The sequence below is a fragment of the Natator depressus genome, chromosome 2 (genome assembly GCF_965152275.1).
Source record: "Natator depressus isolate rNatDep1 chromosome 2, rNatDep2.hap1, whole genome shotgun sequence".
NCBI lineage: Eukaryota > Metazoa > Chordata > Testudines > Cheloniidae > Natator > Natator depressus.
In genome coordinates, this window is record NC_134235.1 from 163664568 (window position 1) to 163690811 (window position 26244).

Here is a 26244-nt window from a genome sequence, read left to right on the forward strand (position 1 = left end):
CACTTGCTATTAATTTAAGAAGCTAGCTCCTGCACATAGTAGATCCAGGTGGGACTGCTGCTCCAGTGCCCCCAAACGATATTGCAGGCATTCCAGTATGGGCCGCAGCAGCACCACAACCACCAGGGTTTCACTGAACAATCCAGCAACCACAGCAGAGCACTGAGAGACAGTTTCAGCATGACTTTAATGCATGAGAACATGTGCAGGTGAAGCATCCCCTAACATTTTTAACAAAAACTGACACTGCTTGCATTCACACACAGCAGTAACAGACACACTCGACAATAAAGAATCTAGCCTCCCCTTGATACATGCTCCTATCTGCCATTAACATAACAGTTAGCACAGGGAATGATAGCTGTCCTAATGATCAGGCACAGGGCAGAGTCTTCTCCCAGTTCTTGGGTTCTTACCCCAGTTCTACCAATGACCTGATGTGTGACCTTGGTAAGTCACGTCACCTCTCCAGGCAGCTGAACTTGTTGATAGCCAATTTAGATGCATTTTTTCTTGTGCCAACATGGATCCTTAACTTCAGAAACTCCCTCCCTGGTATTGCTTCCTCGGATGTATTTTTAGAGAGCAATCATATCTCCCCTCATTTGCATCGGGTAAACAAGCCTAGAGACTTGAGTCTCCTCTTCTAAGGTAGGTTTTCCATTCCTCTAATCATCCTTGTAGCCCTTATCTGCACCTGCTCCAGTTTAAATTAATCTTTTTTAAACCTGGGAGACCAGAATTGCACACACTATTCCAGATGAGGTCTCACCAGTACCTTGTAAAATGACACTAACATTTCCCTCTCTCTACTGGAAATACCTCACTTGATGCCTCCTGTGCATTAGTCTTTTTTCACAGCAGCATCACACTGGCAGCTCAGTCATCCTGTGATCAACCAATACACCCAGGGCTTTCTCCTCCTGTGTCACTTCAGATTGATAAGTCACCAGCTTATAGAAGAAATTCTTGTTGTTAGTCCCTTAGTGCATGACCTTGCACTTTGCACTATTAAATTTCATCTCATTTCTATTACTCCAGTTTACAAGATCATCCTGATCATCTTGTATGATATTCTAATCTTCCTCTGTATTGGCAATACCTCCCAACTCCGTGTCATTCCAAAGTTTATTAGCACATTTCCTTTTTTTCTGCCAAGGTCAGTAATAAAAATTGTCCCCAAGACCAATCCTTGAGGAACTCCACTCATAACCTCCCTCCAGCCTGATAGTTCATCTTGCAGTATGACTCGCTGTAGTCTCCCCTTTAATCAATTCCTTATCCTTTCAGTTCTCACCTCAATCCTCATCTCATCTCAGTCCTTATCCTTTCAATTCTCATATCACTTCTTCTCCAATTTAACTCATAATTTCCCATGGGAAACTGTATCAAATGCCATATGAAATCCAGGTAGATTAGATACACTGCATTTCCTTATCCTTAAAATTATTTTATCCCAATAACTGTTTACCTCTATGTCCTTAACCACTTTTCCTTTCAAAATTGTTCCAAAACCTTGTATACAACTGAGATCAAACTAACAGGTCTGTAGTTTCCCAATTCACTTCCCCCCACCCCACCTTCTTAAAAATAAATACTCTATTAGCATTTCTTCAGTCGGAGGGTACGACCCCCGAGTTTACAGATTCATTAAAAATCCTTGCTATTGGGCTTGCAATTTCATGTGCTAGTTGCTTTAATATTCGTGGATGGAGATTATCCCCCACCCCTCCCATTTAGTCCCAATAAGCAGTTTGAGTTTGACTTCTATTTTGGGAGGCGTAATTTCTACTTCCAAAAACTCACTCCAATTATTCACATTGCCACTACCCCTCAACTCATTACCCTTATTAAAAACTGAGGCAAAGTATTTAAGTGTTGGACCATGCATAGATTATCTTTAATCTCCACCCCAGCCTTAGTGTTTAGCGGTCCCACTTCTTTCTTTGTTTTCTTTTTACTTATATGGCTATAGAACCTTTTACTATTGGTTTTAATTTCCTTTACAAGGACCAACTCTGCTTGGTTTTCCACAATCCTCACTTTATCCCTACACTCTCTGACCTCCAGGAGGTAGCTTTCCTTGCTGATCCTTCCCATCTTCCATTCCTTGTAGGGTTTCTGCTTTCTCTTAATCACCTGTTTGAGATGCTTGCTCATCCAGCTTGGTCTGCAACCCTTCCCTACAATTTTTTCCCACTAGCTTTGAAGGTTTCAGATACTTTAATTCTAAGTTGTAGAAACTAACTCCCTGCCTCCTTCACACTCAGAGCCTTACATTCTTCAGTCCAGTCCAGTCCCTTCTTAATACGTGTTCTACAGCACCTGGCACAATGGGGCTCTGATCTTAGTTGGGACCTCTAGGTGCTACTATTACAGATAATGATTAACAACAGCAGCCTCTCTTTTTATTGAGGGAATGATAACAGAGTTCTCATTTTTAAAAAAGACATTCAAACTGAGGAACAATAGGAAACATCAGACTCATCCCATAGGACACTGACTGATTAGTTCCCAACTAATTTAACACCTTGGAGACTGTCATTTTCTAAGATTTAAGAGGAGGACAATGGAGCCAGATGTGAGGAAGTGGATGTGATATTTTCATCCTGCTTGCAGTGCACATGTTATTCAAGCAGCTGATCAATTTTTAGCCCCTCTGAAATGACCACACACTATGTTTATGTTGGCATTAGGGCTGGAGAACTGTATAAGTAAGTTTGGGTGAATCTTTCCATTAATACTACCTGTTTTCAGTTGCTCATAACTTTCAGAAACTTTCACCTATTGGTTTGAAAATTTCCCAGCCTGGTAACTGCCCAAAAGTGAATTAAGGAGAAACACACGCGCACACACCCTACCCGCCCCCAGCTCACACACCTATTATAAACAGTTTCATGCAACAGTGTTCCACAAATGCAATTTTCAGCTATGCAGGGACCCTAAAATACTTCAGTGTGAACACTGAGTGGAACAAGGTGTTGTTTAAAGAGCTCCAGTCCATGGATTTTTTTCACTAGGGATTTTCAGAATAAAAATTACGTTAAGTAGATGTGATGGTTTTGCAGGTAAGGATTGAAACATCCTTGTCAACGTTAAGGTTGCACATGCAATCTTAAATTTTGCCCTCTTTTTGTTTATGCTTTATGACACAACATTAATTTAGATTGGGCCCAGAGCAACACAACTTCTCATAATATTTTTTACAGATTACATTCTTCTTATTATTGAAGATATTAATGGAAATATTAATTCAATCAATCAACATATTAAGAACAGCCAGATTATCATGATAATGGGATCATAAATCAAATATTAAAATTTATCACAAATCTAAGGAAGATTATCTAATTAATGACATATGACATGATCTGAAACTCTTAAAAAGTCTGGGAGGAATCCATGCTTGACTTTTCATATATTCATGCATTCAGAATCTCTAACTTACCTGCAGTATGGTTAGCATTTAAGCACTCTCTGTTCTTTCCCAGCCCAGGATACATCATCCAGAATATGTGACAACATTTTGAAAGCAATGGACTGGCAAAACTAACAAGGAGCTGACTTTTCCGCACAACCAAGCACAAGGAGAAGCCGTGCCCTCCCTATGAGGGAATAAGCTCTCAGTCAAGCACCCTTATTTGAAATGAGAGCAAAGGGAATACAGAAATTTACTGGCTAACTAATGGCTTTTTGTGCTCTCTTATTTCAAGTATGTGTTTTTTGTTCTCTTATTTCAAGTTTGCTCAAGTGTGAAAGTCCCATTTTAGAACACGGCTGGGTGAAGCTCCAGTGTTTCAGGTTCAGATTAGTTTGAGTGAGAACCACAAATGTTCTAAAAATCTGTCCCCCAAGAATAACTTGGTGTGCTTAGTGCTTTCAATTGCCCTGTGCTAGACCTGGATTGCATTCTGAGTCCTTCTTTCCCTGAACTAACAAGGATAAGGAATACTGCAGAAGTATGCTCCTCCCTTGTCATACAGATTGGTTGGAGCGCTTTGAGGTGAAGCTGCTGGATAATCGAATTGGCATCAATTGGTTCCAGAGGCAGCAGAACCCGGTCTCACAAGCCAGAAAACGTCTCCTCCTTGGGAAAAAACCCACTAAAATAATTAAACAGAGTACCTATATATACACAGTGATTTTACTGAGCTTTTCTGGGAGGAAGGAATTCATCTTCAGCATGCCAGGGTCTCTGCTTTGGTTCTGAATAGGTCAGTGCTGCACGGGCTGTTTGTGGATGGATTACAGAATCCATTATTATATAGCTCCATGGGCCAACCATACACAGGGGACACAAAATATCAGTGAATGTGAATAGGTTTTACTGCAGACTGGCTGCAAGCCGGAATGGTGAATTCTATTCTCTCACCCCTGATTAGCTCCCTGCACAAAGGCTAATTTCTCACACTTTGAGAGTGGAGCCATGAATTCCAGCCACAGTGATGATTTAACTGCATGGGTTAAATCCTACTTTCCAAAAGTCATTTCCTACTCATACATGTGTCTTTGCACTTGGTAAGTAAGGAACTGATTGGGAGAGATTGAGAAAACAATAATGTTCTTGATATTTTCAAAGGATGGAAAGATTTTCATATTTTTCTGTGCACTGACTGCAGATAAAGAATGTTAGTTTGTAGGAGACTGAATTAATGTTGCTAATAATCTAACCTAGCTGCACGAGCACAGAAATGTTTAGTGGAACTCTGTTTGCAAGATAGAGATTTTACTTGTATGCCTGCATTTGAGTTAGGAAGTTCTCTACATATAAATCCATATATTCTGTTATTTACTATATATATCACCCACAATGGAGAGTGCAGTTTACAAGTCAACTTCGGAAAACTGAGAACACAGTCTCTGCCCGGAGGAGTTTTATATTAGAGTGGAAAAGCACGAATGGGTATAATACAGTGCGCAAATATACAGAATGGATGTCTTAACATGTAACAATCAAACAGGGTGTTACCCTAAACATTTCTCTCAACAGAATTCTACTGTATTAAAAATGAATTTTATTATGAACACAACTCCTCCACTAGTCTGAGTCCACCCAAAACAACCCATTAAGAAATATACCTGGAGCATGCAGGGACATGTGTTGCCTTACACAGTACGTACCATATCATACAGGAAGTTAGCAAGCCAATAGGTCTTGTAGCCAAGTCCAGAGATGTGCTGCAGGCGTTTTGTACCAGACACTCGGTCTTTCACTACTGAGTTTCCAATGGATGCCATAAGAATAGAGAAACCCAACATGATACACAGCGCCACTCCACACTGACGAACATTCTCCATTCTGAGGTTCAAAACAAAATGGTACTATTAAAACAAAGGCAGGCAAATATTTTCAAGTCCCATTTATTACCAAAACAATTGCTACTTATCTTGATAAATATGAGATTAGTGGTATTATGTACGCACAAACACATCCACAAGACAAGTATAGATATAGAGATGTTATTATCTCTTAGTAAATATTAACCTTTTTAGTCCTTTTCTTTTTGTATACTTGATTCATTTATATCTTAACTTTTCTTCAGAATCCTTAGGATATTAACAAAGAGTATGTGGAATTCTAAGGCCCAGAACACTGGCCCTTGACCGATGAGTAACCCTACTCAGGAATTCTGTGCTGTATCTAATCATCCATGGCATCTCTATGTTAATAACACTCTAGATAATCTGAGAAACAATCCCCTTAACATACATACATATACGTAAAATGCTTACATAAACATATATAAACCTGAAAAACTGATGAGAGATTATTGTTGTATCAGATGTTTCCTTTAGAGAATCAAGAGAGAAGAATGATTATGGGGGAATAAAGACCCCACTGAAAGATATTATCCTCACATAGCTGAAGTTGCGTAACTTAGATCGATCCCGCCCCCCAGTGTAGACCAGGTCTCATACACCCTTGTACCATACACTGGCAGTGGAAATGCACAGCTAAATGGACTTGTGCATAGCAAAATTACTGCATAAAATATACATGCGTTTTAATCTACAACATTCATTATTTGGCTACAGGGGCTTTTCTTTTGATTTTATATACAGCTTACTTACATTTTGTCCTCATCTAGCAAGGCTCCTCCATATGGATGGCTATAGAGCGTGATTCCTATGAAGGGAAATTTAAAAAAAATCCCACATCAATGCTACAAGCTCTAGAATTAACAGACCCTGAAATTTGTATTAAAAATCATTATCTTGGGGGGGGGGGGGGAGAGATACTTATAAAATGTGTCAAAGTTCCTTTGTGATTTTCAGGTTCCAAAGTTGTTTCAGAACTTGTTTTGTGAACAGAGTGCAGAGGTGGCAGAGTTTATGATAATGAGTGATAGAAGAAGAAAGAGCAACAGAGAGGAATAGAGAATGATGCAAAATGAAAAGGGAGAGGAAACAAAAGAAAGATTACTTTATTTTGAATATTCTCACTTTCGTAGGTAGGCATTACTTAATAGCTCAAAAGTGCCATTAACATGGAGGATTGGTGTTAGCAGCTCCATAGTTAAGTCTCCAACTGTGCAAACTGACCATATGCTGTGAAATTCTGAGCCAATCTGTGATCTAGACAATGGAATTGATGACGCTCAGGACTCAAGTGTTGACATCTTGCAGGATCAGGGATTAAGGCTACAAATTGGCCCTTTTATTTCTGAATTCCAATTATACAAGGATGTTATATTTGGCAAATATATCATACACAGACCTAATATTACTAACTAATGACGGATGGAGTTTACTTCTCTGTACGGGTTTGATCCTGAAAGACGTTTGAGAGACATTGTGAAATTAGAGATTATCCTCTTTAGAAACATTGTTGATTTCACAGGAGTTATGTATGGGGGGGAAATGTAGACCAGTATCCTACATTAACCTTTATCTGATTGTATTATTTTTATTTTTTTAGTATTTTATTTTTTAAAATCACCTATTTTTCAATGTTTATGTCAAAAACTGAAGGCAGCTTTCAGTGTCAGACAATTCTCATTCTGCTCTTTTTGTTGAAGTGGGAGTGGGGGTATTTTCCTCTTGGAGGAAATCCACATTTTGCTCAGGATGAGAGTTTTATTATTTTCACGCACAATTTAAAAAAAGCTTCCACATCAACTATTAATTGGACTTGCTGTCTTTACATTTATATAATATAATTATATTATTATATAAACGTAATAAATCCACTTCTCTGTTCTACAAGGCAATAATCTGATTCCTCAGTGGCTGAATCTGAGACTGAAGGAACTGGGTTATTGCCAAGGAAAACAGAGGCACTCTGATGTAATAAAATATAATGATATCGTTAAATAATAATAATAGTTTTAGTTATTTTATTTGTCCATTTTCTGGGATGTTCACAAACGGAGATGTTGCATCCTTCATTTATTTTATGTCTCCATATCCGTTGGCAGATGAGGCCATTTAGAAGAACACTCATGAAAGTTGATGATAACCTGGAGCTGGTCAATTTCATTCCCATTTCTCTCATCCATTCACAGACTCTTGTCATTGGCCTTAGATACTAACCTGTTTCCCCATCCTCCTAACTCCTGATATATCCCTTTCCCTGCAGAAGCCCCCTCCAAATCTAGGGATCACTCACAACAGTGAAAAAGGGGAAACCTAATATGCAATTCAAGAACCTGATGGTTGCTGATCTCCTGCTCTGTTCTGCTGAATATCTTCTAAGTACTCAGCGACCTTATAGCACTCTGTCTTTTCTGACCTGCCCTGACATTTCACTCCTCTGCAGTACCTGCCCCTTCATGTCTCTCAGTATTAGGATAAAAATGAAACCAAGAGCAAGGGAAGCAGGGTAAATAGTACAAACAGATTAGGGAGGAGAGGTAGCTGTCAGCTAGAGGGAAACCAGACAAGCTGCAGTCAGCCCCTTCAAACCAGCCCCTTCTTTTGTCTACAGGTTGTCCCTCCTCCTTGGTTCAGAACCCACTGCTGCCCTCCCCAGGACTGTTCAGCACTGGCCAGTCCTGATGGGTTAACACCATTCAGGGTTTGCCAGTGTCATACGGATTCATGTCAGCTCTCTTGCATTTGGATTGGGGAAGTGAGTCCAATTGTGTTATATATCATTAGTGGGTTTGTTTCACATAAAAGAGATAATGGGGATATTCTATGGTAATTTTTGTACTTTATGTATTCTCTTTTCATGATTAGTTATGAAGGTTGTTACTGAAATCTAAATGGAATGATTGATATTTTACCAGTGTTTAAATCACACCTGTGGGTTTTCTATGAACCTGATTTCTTTTGTAGAAAATGGTTCTGTGGCTGAAGTACCAAAATAAAAGAAAATGAAAGGCTTGAAAATGTAAGATTTCCTATTAAAAAGTAAAATGCTTGATTTGGTTGGCTGAGAATATTGCTAGTATGATATGTTTGTGTTGGCTTTTGCATACAGCCAGGTTGTAGAAAACTAGTAAATAATAAAGTCATTACACTTCAGGGTTGAGAATTTACTAGGGTCTGGGACGGTGGCTCTGCTGAGCTGGTGGAGAAGTGAGAGATCTGTAAAAAGAAAGGATGGTCAGATCTGTAGTCCTTTGATCTCTAAGCTCTCCCTGGCACGGACAACACCATTTGAAGATTCCTCGTCGCTGGCTGAATCAACAGGTGCCTGGTTGGGGCAGGTTTAAAAGCAGTTTGGCACCACTCTGATGGCACAATCAACCTCATCCAACGTTAGGATCTGCCCCTTTGTTTTAACAAGGAGAGAAATGTTCTTTCCAAAACCCAATCCTCCTCAGAGCCCTGCAGGATGCCAGTTATATGAACTGACCACAACTGTTTAGGGTCCAACTGCATGCCCAAGATAAACCTAAACATTATTCTGATAATAGGACAATAATGTAGGGGCTGATTGTGCCTATCTCCTGAATGCCTTTGTTCCTCAGCTTCAAGCCAATAACAATTAAAACAGGTGTCAGGGTTCCCTCCCCACTCTGAACTCTCAGGTACAGATGTGGGGACCTGCATGAAAGACCCCCAAAGTTTATTTCTACCAGCTTAGGTTAAAACTTCCCCAAGGCACAAACTCTTTGCCCTTGGAGGGTATGCTGCCACCACCAAGTGATTAACAAATAATCAGGGAAAGGACCACTTGGAGTTCCTATTCCCCCAAAATATCCTCCCAAGCCCTTACACCACCTTTCCTGGGGAGGCTTGAGAATAATATCCTAACTCTTTAGTTAGTGATAACAGAGCCAAACCCCTGGGTCTTAGGACAATAGAGAAATCAGTCAGGCTCTTAAAAGAAACAGAACTTCATTAGAAAGAAAAAAGGTAAAAGAAGCACCTCTGTAAAATTAGAAGGGAAGCTAATCTCACAGGGCAATCAGATTTAAAACACAGAGGATTTCCCTCTGGGCAAAAACTTTAAAGTTACAAAAAGAAAACCAGGAATACACCTTCCTCTCAGCACAGAGAAAATCACAAGCCAAAACAGAAGTAAACTAATGCATTTCCTTGCTAGTACTTACTAATTCTAATGGAGTTGGATTGCTTGCTTTCTTGATCTCTCTCTAGTAAGCACACAGAACAAACAGACAAAACCTCCCCCCCCACCCCGCCCCAGATTTGAAAGTATTTTGTCCCCTTATTGGTCCTTTTGGTCAGGTGCCAGCCAGGTTACCTGAGCTTCTTAACCCATCACAGGTAAAAGTATTTTGTGCCTCTGGCCAGGGGGGATTTTATAGTACTGTATACAGGAAGGTTGTTACCCTTCCCTTTAGATTTATGACAACAGGATATCAATGGAAAGTCATCTTGGAATCAAAACTTGAACAGCGGAAGTTTAAACCAAGTATAATTCTGAGACTACTAAATACTCAAAGTTGCACATCTCTGGCCAAAGCTTGTTATTAAAAGAAGAATCAAAACAATAATGTTTTGATTCATCACCAACAGACATGTGTGCTGTTTGTGGGAGGTTTTTCTGTCATTTGTCCAGAAGGGCTGTGGCATAAATATAAAGGGAAAGGTAACAACCTTCCTGTATACAGTACTATAAAATCCCTACTGGCCAGAGGCACAAAATCCTTTTACCTGTAAAGGGTTAAGAAGTTCAGGTAACCTGGCTGGCACCTGACCAAAAGGACCAATAAGGGGACAAGATACTTTCAAATCTGAGGGCGCGGTAAGGTTTTGGTCTGTCTGTTCTGAGTGCTTGCCAGACACAGATCAAGGAAGCAAACAATCCAACTCCATTAGAATCAGTAAGTTCTAGCAAGGGAATGCGTTAGCTTGTTTTTGTTTTGGCTTGTGATTTTCTCTGTGCTAAGAGGAAGGTGTATTCCTGGCTTTTCTTTTTGTAACTTTAACGTTTGGCCGAGAGGGAAATCCTCTGTGTTTTTGAATCTTTTTTTACCCTGTAAATTTATTTTCCATTCTGATTTTACAGAGGTGATTTTTACTTCTTTTTTTTTTAATAAAATCCTTCTTTTAAGAACCTGACTAATTTTTCTATTGTCCAAGACCCAGGGGTTTGGGTCTGTGATCACTTTGTAATCCATTGGTTAGGATATTATTCTCAAGCCTCCCCAGGAAAGAGGGTGTAAGAGGCTTGGGGGGATACTTTGGGGGAATAGGAACTCCAAGTGGTCCTTTCCCTGTTTCTTTGTTAAATCACTTGGTGGTGGCAGTGTACCGTCCAAGGGCAAAGAGTTTGTGCCTTGGGGAAGTTTTAACCTAAGCTGGTAGAAATAAGCTTAGGGGGTCTTTCATGCAGGTCCCCACATCTGTACCCTAGAGTTCAGAGTGGGGAGGGATCCCTGACAGGCTGTGTAAAGCTTTACATTTTTTTTTAATTTTATGCCATTAATGTTTTTAAAAGCAATAGTTGTAATTTGTCTGAAGCAGAAACAGGCATATCAGAGACATTTTAGCAAAACTTTCTTTACAACAACCTTTCCTTTACTTAAAAAGGAGTGCAGGAGCTTATTCCTCAGAAAAGTTTTTCAAACTTTTACACAGATGGATGTATATTACAACTGAGATTGTATTTACTCCTTTCATTTGGAATCCTGGGGGACACAGATAAATCTCCTACTGGATTAGAAATGGGTAAACCATTTGGATAAAATAAGAATTGAACTAAACCGTCACCAAAAACTCAAGCTGAACCCAGCCTACTTAGACATTTGAAAAATGTCTGTTAAATTTGCCAGAAGCTGGGAATGAGCAACAGAGGATGGATCACTTGATGACTACCTGTTCTGTTCATTCCCCCTGGGGCATCTGGCATTGGTCACTGTCAGAAGACAGGATACTGGGCTAGATGGACCTTTGGTCTGACCCAGTATGGCAGTTCTTATGTATGTATGTTCTTTCAGTACCCCCATAAGCTCATTTTTCATGAATACCTTCGTCTGAGCTTTCTGTTTCTAACCAATGCCATTTATACCAGTGGCAAAACTTCCATAGACTTCAAAGACACAAAAAGCAGCAGATTCCAAAGAGAAGAAAACCTGTGACCTCACCCCTTGATTTTAGAGTCCTAGAAATCTCAGCTTTTTATTTTTTTTAAGGTGAGTGTCTAATCCTTCTCCTTGAAAAGCTAAGATCTGATCCTGCAGAGTGCTTAAGCACATGCATGAGTTTAAGCATGTGAATAATCCCATTGAATTCAATGGAACTACTCATGTGCTTGAAATTAAGCATGTACTTAAGTGCTCTGCAGGATCAGGACACGAGACTGTAAACGGATGTATACTGATTCCTAGGGTAGAAAGTTTACCACTGACAGACTTCAGAAGTCACAAATTATTCATGGTATCCTTGAAGACATGTGGGACTGGCCTTTGGTTACAATAGAATTTGCTAAAATGGATCCTCCATTCTGGAGCGAACATGAGACCAATTCACAGCTGTTGGAGGTGGTGCTGTCAGCACTGCCTTTAATAACACTACAGCTACTACAGGTTCCCTCTCCGCTGCTGGCCAGCTCTCTGCAGGTAGCCGATTCCTCTAGTGAGCAGCTAGTGTGGCCTGTGGCCTCAATAAGGAATAACTCAGTACTGTGAGAGGCTAAATGGTCTAATGGACCAAGCACAGATCTGAAAGCAAGAGACTCCTACTTTCCCAACTACGATTTGACAATGACTCTGAGTGTGATTTTAATCAAGTCTATACAGACAAAATTTTCAACAATGCCCATTAATTTTGGGTACCTAGGCCTGATCTTTGGAATTGCTTATACTGACAACTCCAAATTACGTCAATGGGAGCTGAGAGTTCTCGGTACCTCTGAAAATCAGTCCTCAGGTGTCTCAAATTGGGCACCCAAAATTTGTGGACACTTCTGAAAATGAAGACCTTATATTCTGTCTGAATTTCCCCAACTGTAACATGAGGACAATATTTCCTTCTCAGAGGGATTATGATAATTAAATTATATTTAAATTCACCAGAATGCCCACAAAAATCCTAGTGGTACCAAGACCCACTCACTCAGCTTATTCAGATAATTGTCCCTTAAAATGTTTTTTGTATTTTGGATATAGGTCTGGATGGGTGGGCTCTACTTCTCCTGCAGCTGGAAGCAAGTTATAGCATGAATACTACCCATTCCACTTCTTATTTAAAAGGAGGTAGCTAAAGAATCACTTTGCTTATCTTCCCCACAAACCCAAGATTGACCCTGGGCACAGGAGTCACTCATCTTTTGAGGGAGGAGAGGCAAAAACTGATTTTGCAGATCTACCCTGTAGAGAACTTGGAAGATAGCTGTATTATTTGTATGACTATTGTGCATACCTCAATTTACCTGGTCATTTTTATGATACTGGCTACATGGTCTCAAAGAGTTAACCTTGGCTGGTGCTCTCAACAGAGGGGGGCTGGAAAATGGACAATGACATCAGATAAACCTTAATGCCTGGTTCTCAAAAAGATAACTGAGGCACCAATTCCTCTGAAGTCTCACTTTTGCTAGGCTCTGGCTAGCAAAGCTATTGATAGGGGAAGACACTGGCAGGAAAGCAGAGGTGAAGACCTTTGGTTCTGATAAATGTAGCCCTGAAAAAACACTGGGGGTGAGGAGAGTGAAGACTCTCTGAGAGACTGCTAGAGATCCTCTCTGTCATCCCAGCTCCCTCAATGGATGCATGGGACAAATGGGACCTACCTAAACTTGTGAGGAGAGAGTGAGGGGGTAAGGCAAGATCGATTCAGGTAGATTGTTTATTGTCTAAAGATCTGTTTCTCTGAATGCCTTGATTCTGAACAAACAATTATTTGCTTTATGAAACCTGCTTGGTCACTGTAATTACCAATTGATAGAGGTCCTGAAGAGGAGTACCTGGTATCAAATCCAATCAGACCTGCTGAGGCATTCACAGTTGATAACCAGGATAGCTGCAGCTCAGCACTTGGTCTCAGAGAGGCAGCTGTGGGGTCCCACCCTCATGTGAAAGTAGAGAGACCTATCACCTGGGTGGGAAATGCACTCCAAGATGCCACACCGGGGTCTGAGATGCAGCTAGCCTGGTAACTGTTACGTCCCAAAAGTGCTAAGGCTTGCTCCACAGACCTAGAGCCAGACTCTCAGCTGATGTAAATTTGCATAGTTGTGCCAACTTATACCTGCTGAAAACCTGACCAACAGATTATACAGAGGAAAATCATCCACACTTACAATAATTTTCTGAACCAAATCAAACAATATGAAATTAGTGAAACATGCAAAACAGTACTAGAGAGGAAATGGCGTCAAACATTTTACTGCAAAAGGACAAAAGTTCTTCAGTGACAATCTCAACACACTCAAAAATACTTTCCCTTCTGAATGCACAAAGGCCTGTATTTATTGAATGCAGCAAGCAAGCCAGAGAAAACACTAACAAAAGTGTAAAATGACTAAGCCACTACTAGACAAGGATCGGCAGAGGCTACGTTAGGTCCCATACAAGGAATTATATCATAAGACCACATAATACACACAGATAAAAGAAAATGGGACAACTGCCAGGTAACAAAAATCTGTGGGGAATAAGATGTGCCTTAGACAGTTGCATTACACAAAATTTACTGAAAAAGCAAACTAGTGAAAGAGCTACCCTTTACTTGTTAAGTCGTAGTACTGAAAATAAAATGTGCAATCCACAACGAAGGACATAGCTACAAAATGTAACCAAGCCTCCTTAAAAATAGAACTACTGGAGTAACTACCTTCTATTTCCAAAGTGTCCATAAGCAGAATGGATTAAACAAAGAAACAGATTTTTTTTTTAAATGAACACAAATAATTGGAGTTGAATCTCTGGTCTTGGTCAATTGTCTTTACACAATATCCGTCATTGTCATACTTAGTTCAGAGCAGTGCTGCAAGTTCCTCTCTTTCCAGAGTACTAAATATTGTTCTTAATTAGTAATTTGTTGGGAAAAAAAGTTCCATATAATCTAAATTGAAAAAGAAAAAACAGAGCTAAAAAATGTCATACTATATTAAAATGAGCAAATGCAGTTTGGTATATCAATAAATATTTCATGTATTTCTTTAAAAAAAAATGTTACTTTTCTAATTTACCAACTCCTAAAATTCTCATGTCTAATCACCAGGGCCCTCTTACTTTACATATATATTTGTCCTGACACAGCTGTTAGTAGGAGATGGAATGTACATATTGGTTGCTTTCTTGCCTTTATGTGCCTTTTTTATTGTGTAGACTTGCTATGATGGCTTTTGTTAAACTGAAAACCAAGCACATAATTTTTAAGATCGTAAAGCCCTTTCTTCAAGTTTGAGTCATAACTCAAATCAAGGAATGTAAATGATTGATAAAATAAGGAGGTTCAAAATAATAAAGCCTCTGTTTAATGGATATGTGTCGTGTTTTATTTGGGGATTTTTATGGAATGTACCTGGAAGACTTGAATGAACAGTCTTTAGGGCAAGTTTTACAAAATTGGTATTCACCAGGGAAAACATGTCATGCCACATTGACTAAAGTGATTGATTCACCTCTAGTCCTTTCTGCTTCTTTTCATAAATTTCTTAATTTAAAATGGATTGTTTCACACCTGAAGAGTACCACTCTACCCCGTTGATTTACTGCACCAGAATTTTTCCAGTGGCTCCAAAATATCTTTCTTAGAAACTTCAGTGTCTGTCAAGACCACAGACTGATCTCCAATAAAAAGTGTCTTTTGAATTGAAGTATTCACATTTTTTACAGTGAGGATTTAGGGCAGGGTTTTTAAAAGCATACAAGTAACTTTGGCACACAAGTAACATTGACGTCAATGAGACTTGCACTCCCAAGTCATTTAGTTGTTTCTGAAAATGCCAGCCTAAGGCTCTAATTCTGCAAGCTCATGTCAATATCCACTGAAGTCAATGGGACTGTATATGGGCACAGGATTTTGCCTACATAGAACCGATACCAGGACTGGACCTCTATGAGAAAACATCATGTAACTAATCCCTGAGACCATACTTCAGCATCTTCTTTAGAATTGCCAGCATCTTCTTACAGCATTGTAACTTCTAAAACTAATTGCAGGTTTCTGCTGTTACTGATCCGCAAGTATCTCCGCCCAAACTGGGCTAATGGCAGTGGCTATCAACAAAGTGAGAAAGGCCTGGCCACTAATCAGACGGATGAGAAAGAAATGTGATGTTTCTGCTGTGCTGCAAAGCAAACCTCTTTTCTATGGGTCCGATGCAAAGCCCACTGTAGTCAATAGACAGACTGGCTCTATGACCCCCATCCTCTAAATAAGAATCTTCGAACATGGACTCTGATACCCATGCAGATTCCAATGGATCAGGATCTTTGTGTCCCAGACACAGAGGTAACTGAATTGAATATTAGGAAAACTGAACACCATGAAGGTTAGACTTATTGAGATACAGTAACTTGAGAATGGGAACCACTACTTTATTGTTGAGATACCAGTTCTGAGAAAAAACAACATTGTTTTCTTAGTTTATTTTTAGAAATTTTTTGAAATTTCCTTTGCTTCCTTCCCTCTGGGGCTTTTTCTGTACAGATACATTTTTTGAGGAAAATGTTCTTTATATCTGGTGTCTATTCTTCAGTGAAAGACTGTAAAGTTTATATTGTTTCGGAATAAAAAGGGAATTTAGTCATTATTACTAGCCCTGGTAGCCTCAATGCTGATAGGGAACAGGTGTGATGCTATGATAGTTTTGTCTCTTGCTTTCTTTTTGTTTGCTTTGCTAAATGGACTGTATTGTCAAAAGTGTATGGTGGGAGATGCAGTGTTTCTGGAGATTACCTCCCCTAGAAAGCACCATCAGGAATTCCGGAACTATCTGCCAGTACTTGTTACTATTAGGTTAGTTGTTTCCTACAATCAGAAGTGAGGAAAATCATGCTCCTTTGGCTAACAATACTTGTATATTATGAGGCTGCTTTCCTGAAATGAAGAGGCGGGGTGGGGGGGGGATCAAACTTCATTATATAACAGAATTTGAAATTCTTTCAGCAAACAATTGATGAGAGAGACTGAATGGATCAGAAATTGGTAAGGCACAGAATCGTTCACCTCTAGGCCCATGTCACAGGGTGCCTGCCCCTTTTAGGGGTGATGCATCTAGCCCGATCAATAATACACTTAGCTTGCCTCCCCAGGAAGGAGGAGAAAATAAGCACAGTCACATGACAGGCAGGTCATGTGGCTAAAAAAATAACCAACCCAGTTCTTCTGGGGTGAAGATAAAAACAGAAGCCTCTGCAACATTAAAGGGGTAGAGAGAGGGCAGACAGCCTGGAGAGGAGCATGGCAGGGGGAATTGGAAGCCTAGGGAGGACAGATTTGGGCCTGAAGGTTCAAAGGAGACCAGATTGTTTAAAGACCTCAAGAAGGGGGAATGTCACTTTGAGTACTCTCGGCTTTGAATTAATTACTGAGCTCAGGGTAACTGCAATACCACATGGTGCCAAGAGGGAGCATGGTTGGGGTCAGCACCCTGTCAGCCCACTAGCTCAAAACTGATCTAGGACTACTAGTAAGTGAGAGAATGCTGTGGCCATTTCAGAATTCAGTAGACTATGCTGTATGAACTGGAAGACTCAGTACTGTTCCAAGGGTACGCATCATAACACCTGATATGAGATTTAGCTCTAACTGAAATCCTGGCCAGCAAGCTTAGGAAAAACCACTGAGTGGAAATAAAGACCGGCCCCTCTTCTGCCTGTGAATGACTCCCTCACACTGAGAAGTGGTTCCTCCAGGTCAGGGCTGAGACACACTGGCTGTCCCATGTACTACTGTCAGTGTTACAACTGTTCTGCACATACTGGGAACTTCAGTTTCTCCTCCTATCAATACAGTGCTGCACCTTTCAGAGACACTTAATTCACATAAGAAAAAACTGCCTAAGGAGGTTGTGGAAGGTCCTTTGCTGGAGGTTTTCAGAAGGAGACTCAGTAGCCAGCTGTCTTGGATGGTTTAGACCCAACAAATCCTACATCTTGGCAGGGGGTTAGACTAGATGACCTTTGTGGTCCCTTTTAACCCTGTGGTTCTATGACAAATCCTGGCCATTTCCATGAGAGCATGGACAGTTGCTCCTGCTAGGAACTAGTGTGATTCTACTCTGTAGGAGGGCTGTACTCGGAGAGTCCGCACAACTGCAGAGCTCAAGCTCTACTGGGATCCTGGTGTGCTGTCACACAGCAGGGACTGGGGGAGAGGCAGGACAGATGGTACCTCCCTCTGCAGATCGGCTAGATATTCTCTACCCCTGCATGAGTGGGGAAGGAGGTAAGGATATGAAGGGTTGAAGAGGCTATTTCAGCCCTGAGTTTGAAACAGCAGCCACAGAGCAGCTCCAATATTACTCCATGGCTTGGAAGGGAGGAATATTTCCCTGTCCCCTTCCACAGCTCTGTGGCGGGCTAAGATTTGGGGCTTGAATCATTTTGTAATAAAAAGACACATTCTGAACTGGCTGGTGACGACTGACAGCTGAGCTATTATAGAACAGCAGCTGCATAAGTAGAACACCAATACTTTACTTCCTGAATACAGATTTTTAAAATAATTTAAAATGTCTTTCACTATTTTAATAATAATACAGATCCATTTTTTTATACCAGCAAGAGCCACCTGGATTCCCAAAATCTTTCTTTTGGCATACTGCCAGCCTGATTGAAAGTTCTTGCCCTTCTATGTATACACAATACCCAGGGGCCACACTGTGCCTTCCCACTTATGCAGCCTCATTTAGTTCAGTGTGTGGGTCAATGGGGGTAGAGCTGGGCCAAAGATGTTCAACTACAGCTGTTGTCATGTCTTATAATTAAAATTCTAGTAACAGAGTAACTATAACCGTAACTGTGCATTTGTGAACAGATCAATTCAATTAACAAAGAATCACAGTAACCTGTGTTCCTGATTAAATCTCCTGATGGAGATTATGGAGACTAATGGTATTACAAAGATAAAGCAAAGTACTGGAGCAAAGTGCTGCACCAACATGGTTTTATGTTGTTGTTTTGTTGTGTTGTGTTGTGTGTGTGTTTTAACTCACTTTTATAATCAGTTCTCTAAATGAGACACAAGAACTGTGAAAAAGTGTGATTATAGCATGGCAAGGAGAGGAGAAAGAGAGATGATTTCTGCAGTGAGAACATCACTGAAATAGTAACACACTGGGAATGAAGATAATTTCATTATGGATTCTTTTGCTGGTAATCCCATGGGTTGCCTCTGATCTTCTACATACAGAGAAGAACATCCACAATCCTGTACATGTAATTCTTTTAAAAGAAAAGATATCCCAAAGCTGCAGAAATAAGTTCTCTATAAAGGTGGAATTGTAGTTATGGGCAAAGGTGTTTGAATCAGGGAAACATATAGAACCTATTACACTGTGGTTCTTAATAGACATTGGTTTAAAAGAAAAATTACCTTCGATATCACATTTACACATCTATCTTTCTGCAGATATTCTATATGGCATGAAACTAGATTGACTCCAATATAATCTACTCAAACATCATACATGTTTGGCCAGATCCTCTGCTCGAATAAATCAGCATAACTCTATTGACTTTAATGGCACTACATTGATTTATACCAGCTGAGGATCTGGCTCACCAAGGACCAGATTGGGTCCAGCCCTGCAAGGATGCACAAGAAACCTTCCCTCTTCTGAGCCTCTGTGCAGTGAGGGGTCTATTGCTAGTAAAGATGCTAGACTGAGAGGGAGAACAGTGAGAGGGTGATGGAGATCATGACACCACACTCTCCATCCTGGATAGCACAGCTAGCTCAAACAGGGGAAACACATGCTGTACACTTTCAAGGGTGTAGCAGTCTGCATGCTTCCACCCTGTTGCATGCCTGGCTGTTTTGGTGAGTTTCCATTGGGGACACCTGTCCCCAAACACCTCTCCTCTAACCGGCGGTTTACTGCCACTTTGGTCCAAAATGTGTAGCTTCACACTAAGCTCAGGAGGTTTCACGAGCAGGTGACTTGGAATTGCAATTTCAAAACTGAGCATGAGTGTTTCTTTTGTTGACCATAAAGAGAGCCAGGTCCAACTTGAGTGATGGATCCTGCCTTCTTCCTGCGGGTGGTGTAAAGCACTATACTCTGTTGGCCAGCTCAATTCTTACACAATCCAGCTTCCCACTCTCCAGGCCTCAACATGTTGCCAGGTGTTACAAAGGCTGCAGCTTTGTGGATGGAATTAGAAGGCCAATGACATGTAACACTTCACACTGCTGGAGGGGAAGTATAGCTTCAGTGCGTCTTCATGCTCATTTACTCTCTGTAAGCCAGCCAGGTCTGTCTCTTATGGCATTGATCCCTGAAAGAATACCTAAGTACAGAGGACCCCCCCAAAATGTGTCCCTCTGTGGCTGTAAATTCCCTGATGCCTTAGGCTAGCCTTTGATCTCATTGCTCTTTTCTTTACTGTAAGCGTTTGTCCAAGTAACATACCACTCAAGAGCCCTCATGATAGGTACACCAATCATTGGGGTCTTAAAGTTGACTATGTTCCACACAGGTTAGGATGTTCCCTCACTTTTGTAAATAGTTTATCTCAAAAATAATGACTCAGGAAATTAAAGGTTACAGAGAGAGTCATTTTCACTAAAGGAAGGAATCCAGCAGCCTTTTACGTGTCCTGCAGTAATGTACTTTATGTGTCTCATTCTAGTCTTCTGTCATACACCATGTTCAACTTTTGAGCATTGACAGCTTGAGAGATATGGTCCATTACCTATAAAAAATCTCCCCTGCTCTGTCTGTTGTGTAGTGCACTGTGTATTGTCTGCCTTGCCCAGCGCCTCCCAACCCAAGGGTATCTACATTTCAGTAGTGCTGATATAAACAGTCTGAGAATCACTTTAGGATGAAAGGGTCCATCTAGGAATGTAAAATATTACCTCCAAAATATTATTGACTGCACCAGCCCTAAGTTGCAGAGACTAGGAATTCTTTATTCATGAGAGTGTAAATGGCATTCTACTCCAGCCATTGATGGATTTTGTTTATAACAGGTTATCATAGGTTTTTACAGGTTCTTCTTTGGAGGGAATTTATATTTATGATGAGAATTTCTAAAAGCTCTTGCGAGGTGTTTGTATATAATGAGACATTTCTATTTTACTGTGAATTACAACTTTTATTTTATGGAGCATTCCACAGGAGCAGCTCATTGATGATTGACATCTCCCCTCCCCCCCACTAACCAGACAAAGATAACAAGGTCCCTAGCACAGGGCTCTTAGTGAGATCCTGGTTTTAGGATTTAAGGCTGGGATTTCAAAGGAGCCTAAGGAGTTAGGCTGACCACTCCTACTGAAACTCAGTGGGCGTTGTCTGCCTAACTCTTTTAGGCCCCTTCAAAATATCTCAGCCCAAATAAATAATTGAGGACACAATATTGGGCTTACAAAGAGCCCCCACTATGAGGCTTAAAACAGATAGACAAGCTACAACCCTAATTCAAGGATTACAACAGATGGCCACTACATACATAAACCCCAAATATTTCTGTGCTTACAGATTCCTGTTCTTTGAATAGTGACCTAGGAATGTGATCTGACCACTGGATATCACCAGAGAATATGACAAGCACTCCTTCCTTCCTTCCTTCCTTCCTTTTTGTATTGTAAGCTTTCTTGGGCTGGGAATAAACCTTCCTATTTGCTTGCACTCTGGAGGAGATGATATGATGGGATAGCCTAATTTTGGCAATTAATTAATTGATCTTCGACTATTAGCGGTAGATATGCCCAATGACCTGTGATGGGATGTTAGATGGGGTGGGATCTGAGTTACTACAGAGAATTCTTTCCTGGGTGTCTGGCTGGTGAGTCTTGCCCACATACTCAGGGTTTAGCTGATTGCCATATTTGGGGTCGGGAAGGAATTTTCCTCCAGGGCAGATTGGCAGAGGCCATGGGGGTTTTTTACCTTCTCTGCAGTGTGGGGCACGAGTCACTTGCTGGAGGATTCTCTGCACCTTGAAGTGTTTAAAACATGATTTGAGGACTTCAATAGCTCAGACATAAGTTAGGGGTTTGTTACAAGAGTGGGTGGGTGAGATTCTGTGGCCTGCATCATGCAGGAGGTCAGACTAGATGATTATAATGGTCCCTTCTGACCTTAAAGTCTATGATTCTATGCTTGCATATTTTTGCGTGCTACTGTAATACAGCTTATAAGGAAACATATTGCTTCTTCACTTCCACGCCATAAATATTTTTAATCCTGTGTCTTTTTCCTTGCCCCCTTTACTATTATTTAGCATCGTAAGTATATTATCTAATCCTGGGGATACAGCATGTATGAAATACAAGTTTCAAAACAAAATATTATATGCATTGAAGTATGTGCCAAGCACTGCTCTAACACAGCACTATGAAGAAACCCAGCATATTTTCCTTTACTATTGAATTTCCCCCTCCCCACCACCAGTAAAATATTTTTTAATGCTTAACTTTTCATTTTCATGCTGCCTCACAGAATTTGTAACCCAACATGAGCATGGGTCAATACTACCAGTTTTTATGCCAACGATGAAAGACAATCACATTTATTTCTCTTTTAACACCTGCAGCTTCTGGTGAAACGGATGGGTTAGCATGGGGGCAGTTGTCAGTGATGTTTGTTTGTTTTTAAACAGAAGAGGAAACAGATCATTATAGGGCTACGGGTTGCTGTCCACAGAAATGCTGAAGACAGGCTATTTTCAGATAGTGAAATATTCCTGAACTGCCATATCAGAATAGACCACTGATATATTAACTCTGGTATACTTTGACTTTGATTTTGGCCACCTGCTGCTCCTTTACCATAAGACAGTGTTCTGCAACCTGTGGTCTGTAAACCCCTGGGGGTCCGCGAACCCCTGGGGGTCCGTAGACTTATGTCAAAGATTTGCAGAGGGGTCCACACCTCCATTCAAAATTTTGTATAGGTCGACAAATGAAAAAAAAGGTTGAAAATCACTGTCCAAGTATCTCCAAAAATTTCCATGTGAATCTGTAGATGCACTTGCTCATTAAAAACATCTACTCAAATCAAGTGCCTAAATATTAAAACTATGTGAAACTAACAAATTCCCACTTTGCAGTTGTTCCCACAATGAAATAATATTTGATATTTGTGAACCTAAACAGGGGAGAAATGTCAACATCTCTTCAAAGAATGTACCTTTTTGAGGTGCGGGAGGCCAGATTCCATTGCTATTGATACTGCTGGACAACATTCAAGAGGAAATCTCTGCTGGTCACTAAACCATCCCCACCCCCATTCACACACAAACTTAGTAAGGTCAAAGTCAAACTAATATTTTGGGATGACACAGTAGAAGTCAGCAAAGCCTTTTTATCAGGAGCAACCCATTAATCAAAACAAGGAACTGTAAAAGCTAAAAGAAAAGACCTCTCTAACTTAGTCCTCAGAACCTTATTGTAGAACCCTGGCATCCCATGAATTCTCTTCCTCAAATATTCTAGCAGCTCCTCTCCTGTGTGAGGAAAGGACAGGGGGGAAGCCAGAATTAACCTCTTACCCATGAGCCATGTCACTCAGACCTATGCCAAAGAGGGGCTAATCCAGCTGGTTTTATGTGAGTCAACTGGATTACTCACAAAAGTAAGGCAAGTAAGGACTTTATCAACCTATCCCAAGATTTGTTTCTGCACCACAATGCCTACACATCTCTGCTTGGTATTATAGGCAAAACTATGTTCTTTCATATTCTAGTGAGTCTTTTTCAGTAAGACAATATCTATTTTGTTGCCTTTGAAAGGTCCAATTATTCCCTTGACACGTAAAGAAAGAAATTCAACAGTATTATTCATCTTGACAGGAAAATGTTATCCTCTGAAAACAGAAAAAATGGCATTAATGCAAGAAAGGATACACATCTCAACAAGTTTTCTAAAAGCCTTTTTCAGCAATATGCTAGAATATACCTTGCACTCTCCATAAACACGAGTCTCGAGATGAAATTATCCAAGGTAAACAAAAACATTAACAAATAGTCTACCATCCGGAAATTCAATAATCCCTAATAACCTTTTGAACACCACTTCTAAAAATTACTTTCAATTTCTCTCTCCTATCTGAAAGCACACAATTTTTTTTTTCAACCTCAGAGTTGCATGTTTATTAAATCTATCCTTCCGGATGTCATCAAAACCCATTCCAGAGATGCGACAACAAAGCTGTACTTGTAAAAATGCTTTTTTCTGCCCACAAACAGCCTTATACCAAAAAATAATCACATGTATTCTGTAGCATTAACCTCAAATTCCACAGAGTTTCTCTCCACCAAAATAAAAGAAAGCTGAAAGTTAATGGGAGTTGGTAGCCAAATTGCCCTTTGTGCCTTTGAAAATCTCCACCGACTTTTATACATCTTGACCCCTTTCTCTTTCAAAGATGATCCTGTCCCTTTCTCCTCCATTGAGTCTCTACAGCATGATCAACCCATCCTTTTTGTGCCTGTGCCATGGACACAAATTATGGTAATAAATACAGTGCTTTCCAGCTTATGAACTACCTGTAGGGATGTTTAACCAGGGTATACCACCAGGAGACTACAGAAACTGGGCCAGTTAAATGTAGTAGTCATTCAAAGACTCCACATATTTCCCATGAACCTTTTCTACTATGCATCCTCTCCTCATTTAAAAGAGCACAAAACTACCCCAATCCATTTGACTACCTTGCACTGACTTCTCCATCCCTAGTTTGGAGAAAGTCTCCCAAATCTCACTGAACACTTCTAGATCTATAGGCTAGAATGCCTAACACAATGGGGTCCCAATCCTGACTGGGATGTCTTCTGCTACCAGAATACAAACCATCAACCCTAACTAGACTTGGTCAAAACATTCCAACTAGCTCTACCTGCAACCATTGCAAAATAGTCCTGATGAATAAAATAGGTAAAATGTAAACTTGTGTGGCTTTCGATAACCTACTTTTAATTTTCTCCAAGCCAAGCTAATTGTTCCTTTGCGAGGGACCTCATGAAAGAAAGAGAAAATAGAATCTGGGTAGAGATGGACCAAAGCTGCAAAATGCAGAACAGGATCCAGATTTAGTGCCCCAAAAATTCAGGAATCTTTGGATCTGGTATTTCGATCTGGCTCATTATAAGGAAAGTGTCCATTTGGATTTCAAATAACCCGAAAGTCTCGTTTTCATTCAGATTGAGGAGATTTCATTCAGAACCTATCATTAAATATGCTGAGCATCACAATCTCTCTCTCTTTCTTTCTTTCTGGTTTAGCTTTGGACCCAACATGCAATGTCACTTTCAAAATGGTCTGATATTTGAAAATGCTTATGATTCAAAATAGAATAAATATGTTGAATTTTAAAACTTTTAATTAAATAATTCTGGAACACAGTAATTTTTGATTATTATAATATATACATAAATCAGTTCAACACCACATATAAACTCTTAGCTACATTGTTATTTTATGGGACCCCCATCTTGTAACCTCCCTGAAAGTGTGCAAGTCTACTTCTTCCCTTCTGGGGGATTTTAAACATCTCCATATGTTTTCACACTGCTATTTAATTTGATTTCCATTTTTTTCTACTTCTTTTTCTTTTCTTTTTTTAAATCAGCATTTTTAGAAAGAGATGGACGCACATTTGAATAGAGATTTGAAAAATATTACCATACTGTCTCCAGTCCACAGAAGGAGGCAAATTCATCCACAGAATAAGATTGTTGAGTTGATTTAAGTAAGACGGCAGTGAATGGAAACCTTTCTGACTGTACCACACCTAAGAGAGAAAACAGAGATGTTAAATGAAAGGGGTCCTGAACCAGGACCCCAGATCCTAATACCCTGGAATTATGTAAGATTATAGGAGCTATGTGCCCCTCTGAGAAGCCACATGCATGGGATGGGCTGATCTAGATGGAACAGAATCAAATGAGTTGTAGAGGTCCTTTGGCTGAGTACAGTTGTTGCAAACCCTTTCCATTCCAGGGCTCTCCATTCAACTAGTAACAAAGGAAAGGGAAGAGAACTCATGGTTTAGTGGATCATCTAAACCAGCCCTGTCATAAACATACAGCTAAGGGTAGCCTAGAATTCCTCCTTACCTGTAAGGGGTAAGAAGCTCAAATAACCTGGTTGGCACCTGACAAAAGGGACCAATGGGGAAAGAAGATACTTTCAAATCTAGGGGAGGGGGAGGCTTTGTGGTGTGTTCTCTGGGGAAAGCAGAGAAGCATCAGGTCAAAAGAACGCCTTCTCCTATAAACCATCCTGTACAAGTCTCTGATATTATAAAAAGAGTAAGTAAATAAGGCAAGGCACGTTAGATTACCTTTTGTTTTCAACTTGTGAATTTTCTCTTTGCTAGAGGGAGGTTTATCCCATTTTTTGTAACTTTAAAGTTTTGCCTAGAGGGGAATCCTCTGTGTTTTGAATCTGATTACCCTATAAAGTAATTACCATCCTGATTTTACAGACGTGATTCTTTCACTTTTTCTTTAATTAAAATCCTTCTTTTAAGAACCTGACTGATTTTTCCATTGTTCCAAGACCCAGGGGTTTGGGTCTTTGATCATTTTGTAACCAATTGTTTAGGATATTGTTTTCAAGCCTCCCCAGGAAAGGGGGTGTAGGGGCTTGGGGGGATTGCTGGGGGAAGAGGAACTCCAAGTGGTCCTTTTCCCGGGCTCTTTGTTAAATGACTTGGTGGTGGCAGTGTTACTTAAACCCAAGGTACAAGGGAGAATTTGTGCCTGG

At 40.2% G+C, this 26244-nt stretch overlaps 1 protein-coding gene across 1 annotated transcript in view; it reads right to left on the minus strand.

Moving 5' to 3' along the window:
- ABCA13 (ATP binding cassette subfamily A member 13) overlaps positions 1–26244 on the minus strand; it is a 291776-nt gene that overhangs the window by 66624 nt on the left and 198908 nt on the right. The window contains exons 48-50 of the mRNA XM_074945249.1: positions 25159–25267; positions 6073–6127; positions 5122–5299 (exon numbers count right to left, since the gene is read on the minus strand). Coding sequence (XP_074801350.1) covers positions 5122–5299; positions 6073–6127; positions 25159–25267 — 342 coding nt within the window. The remainder of the gene's footprint in view (positions 1–5121; positions 5300–6072; positions 6128–25158; positions 25268–26244) is intronic.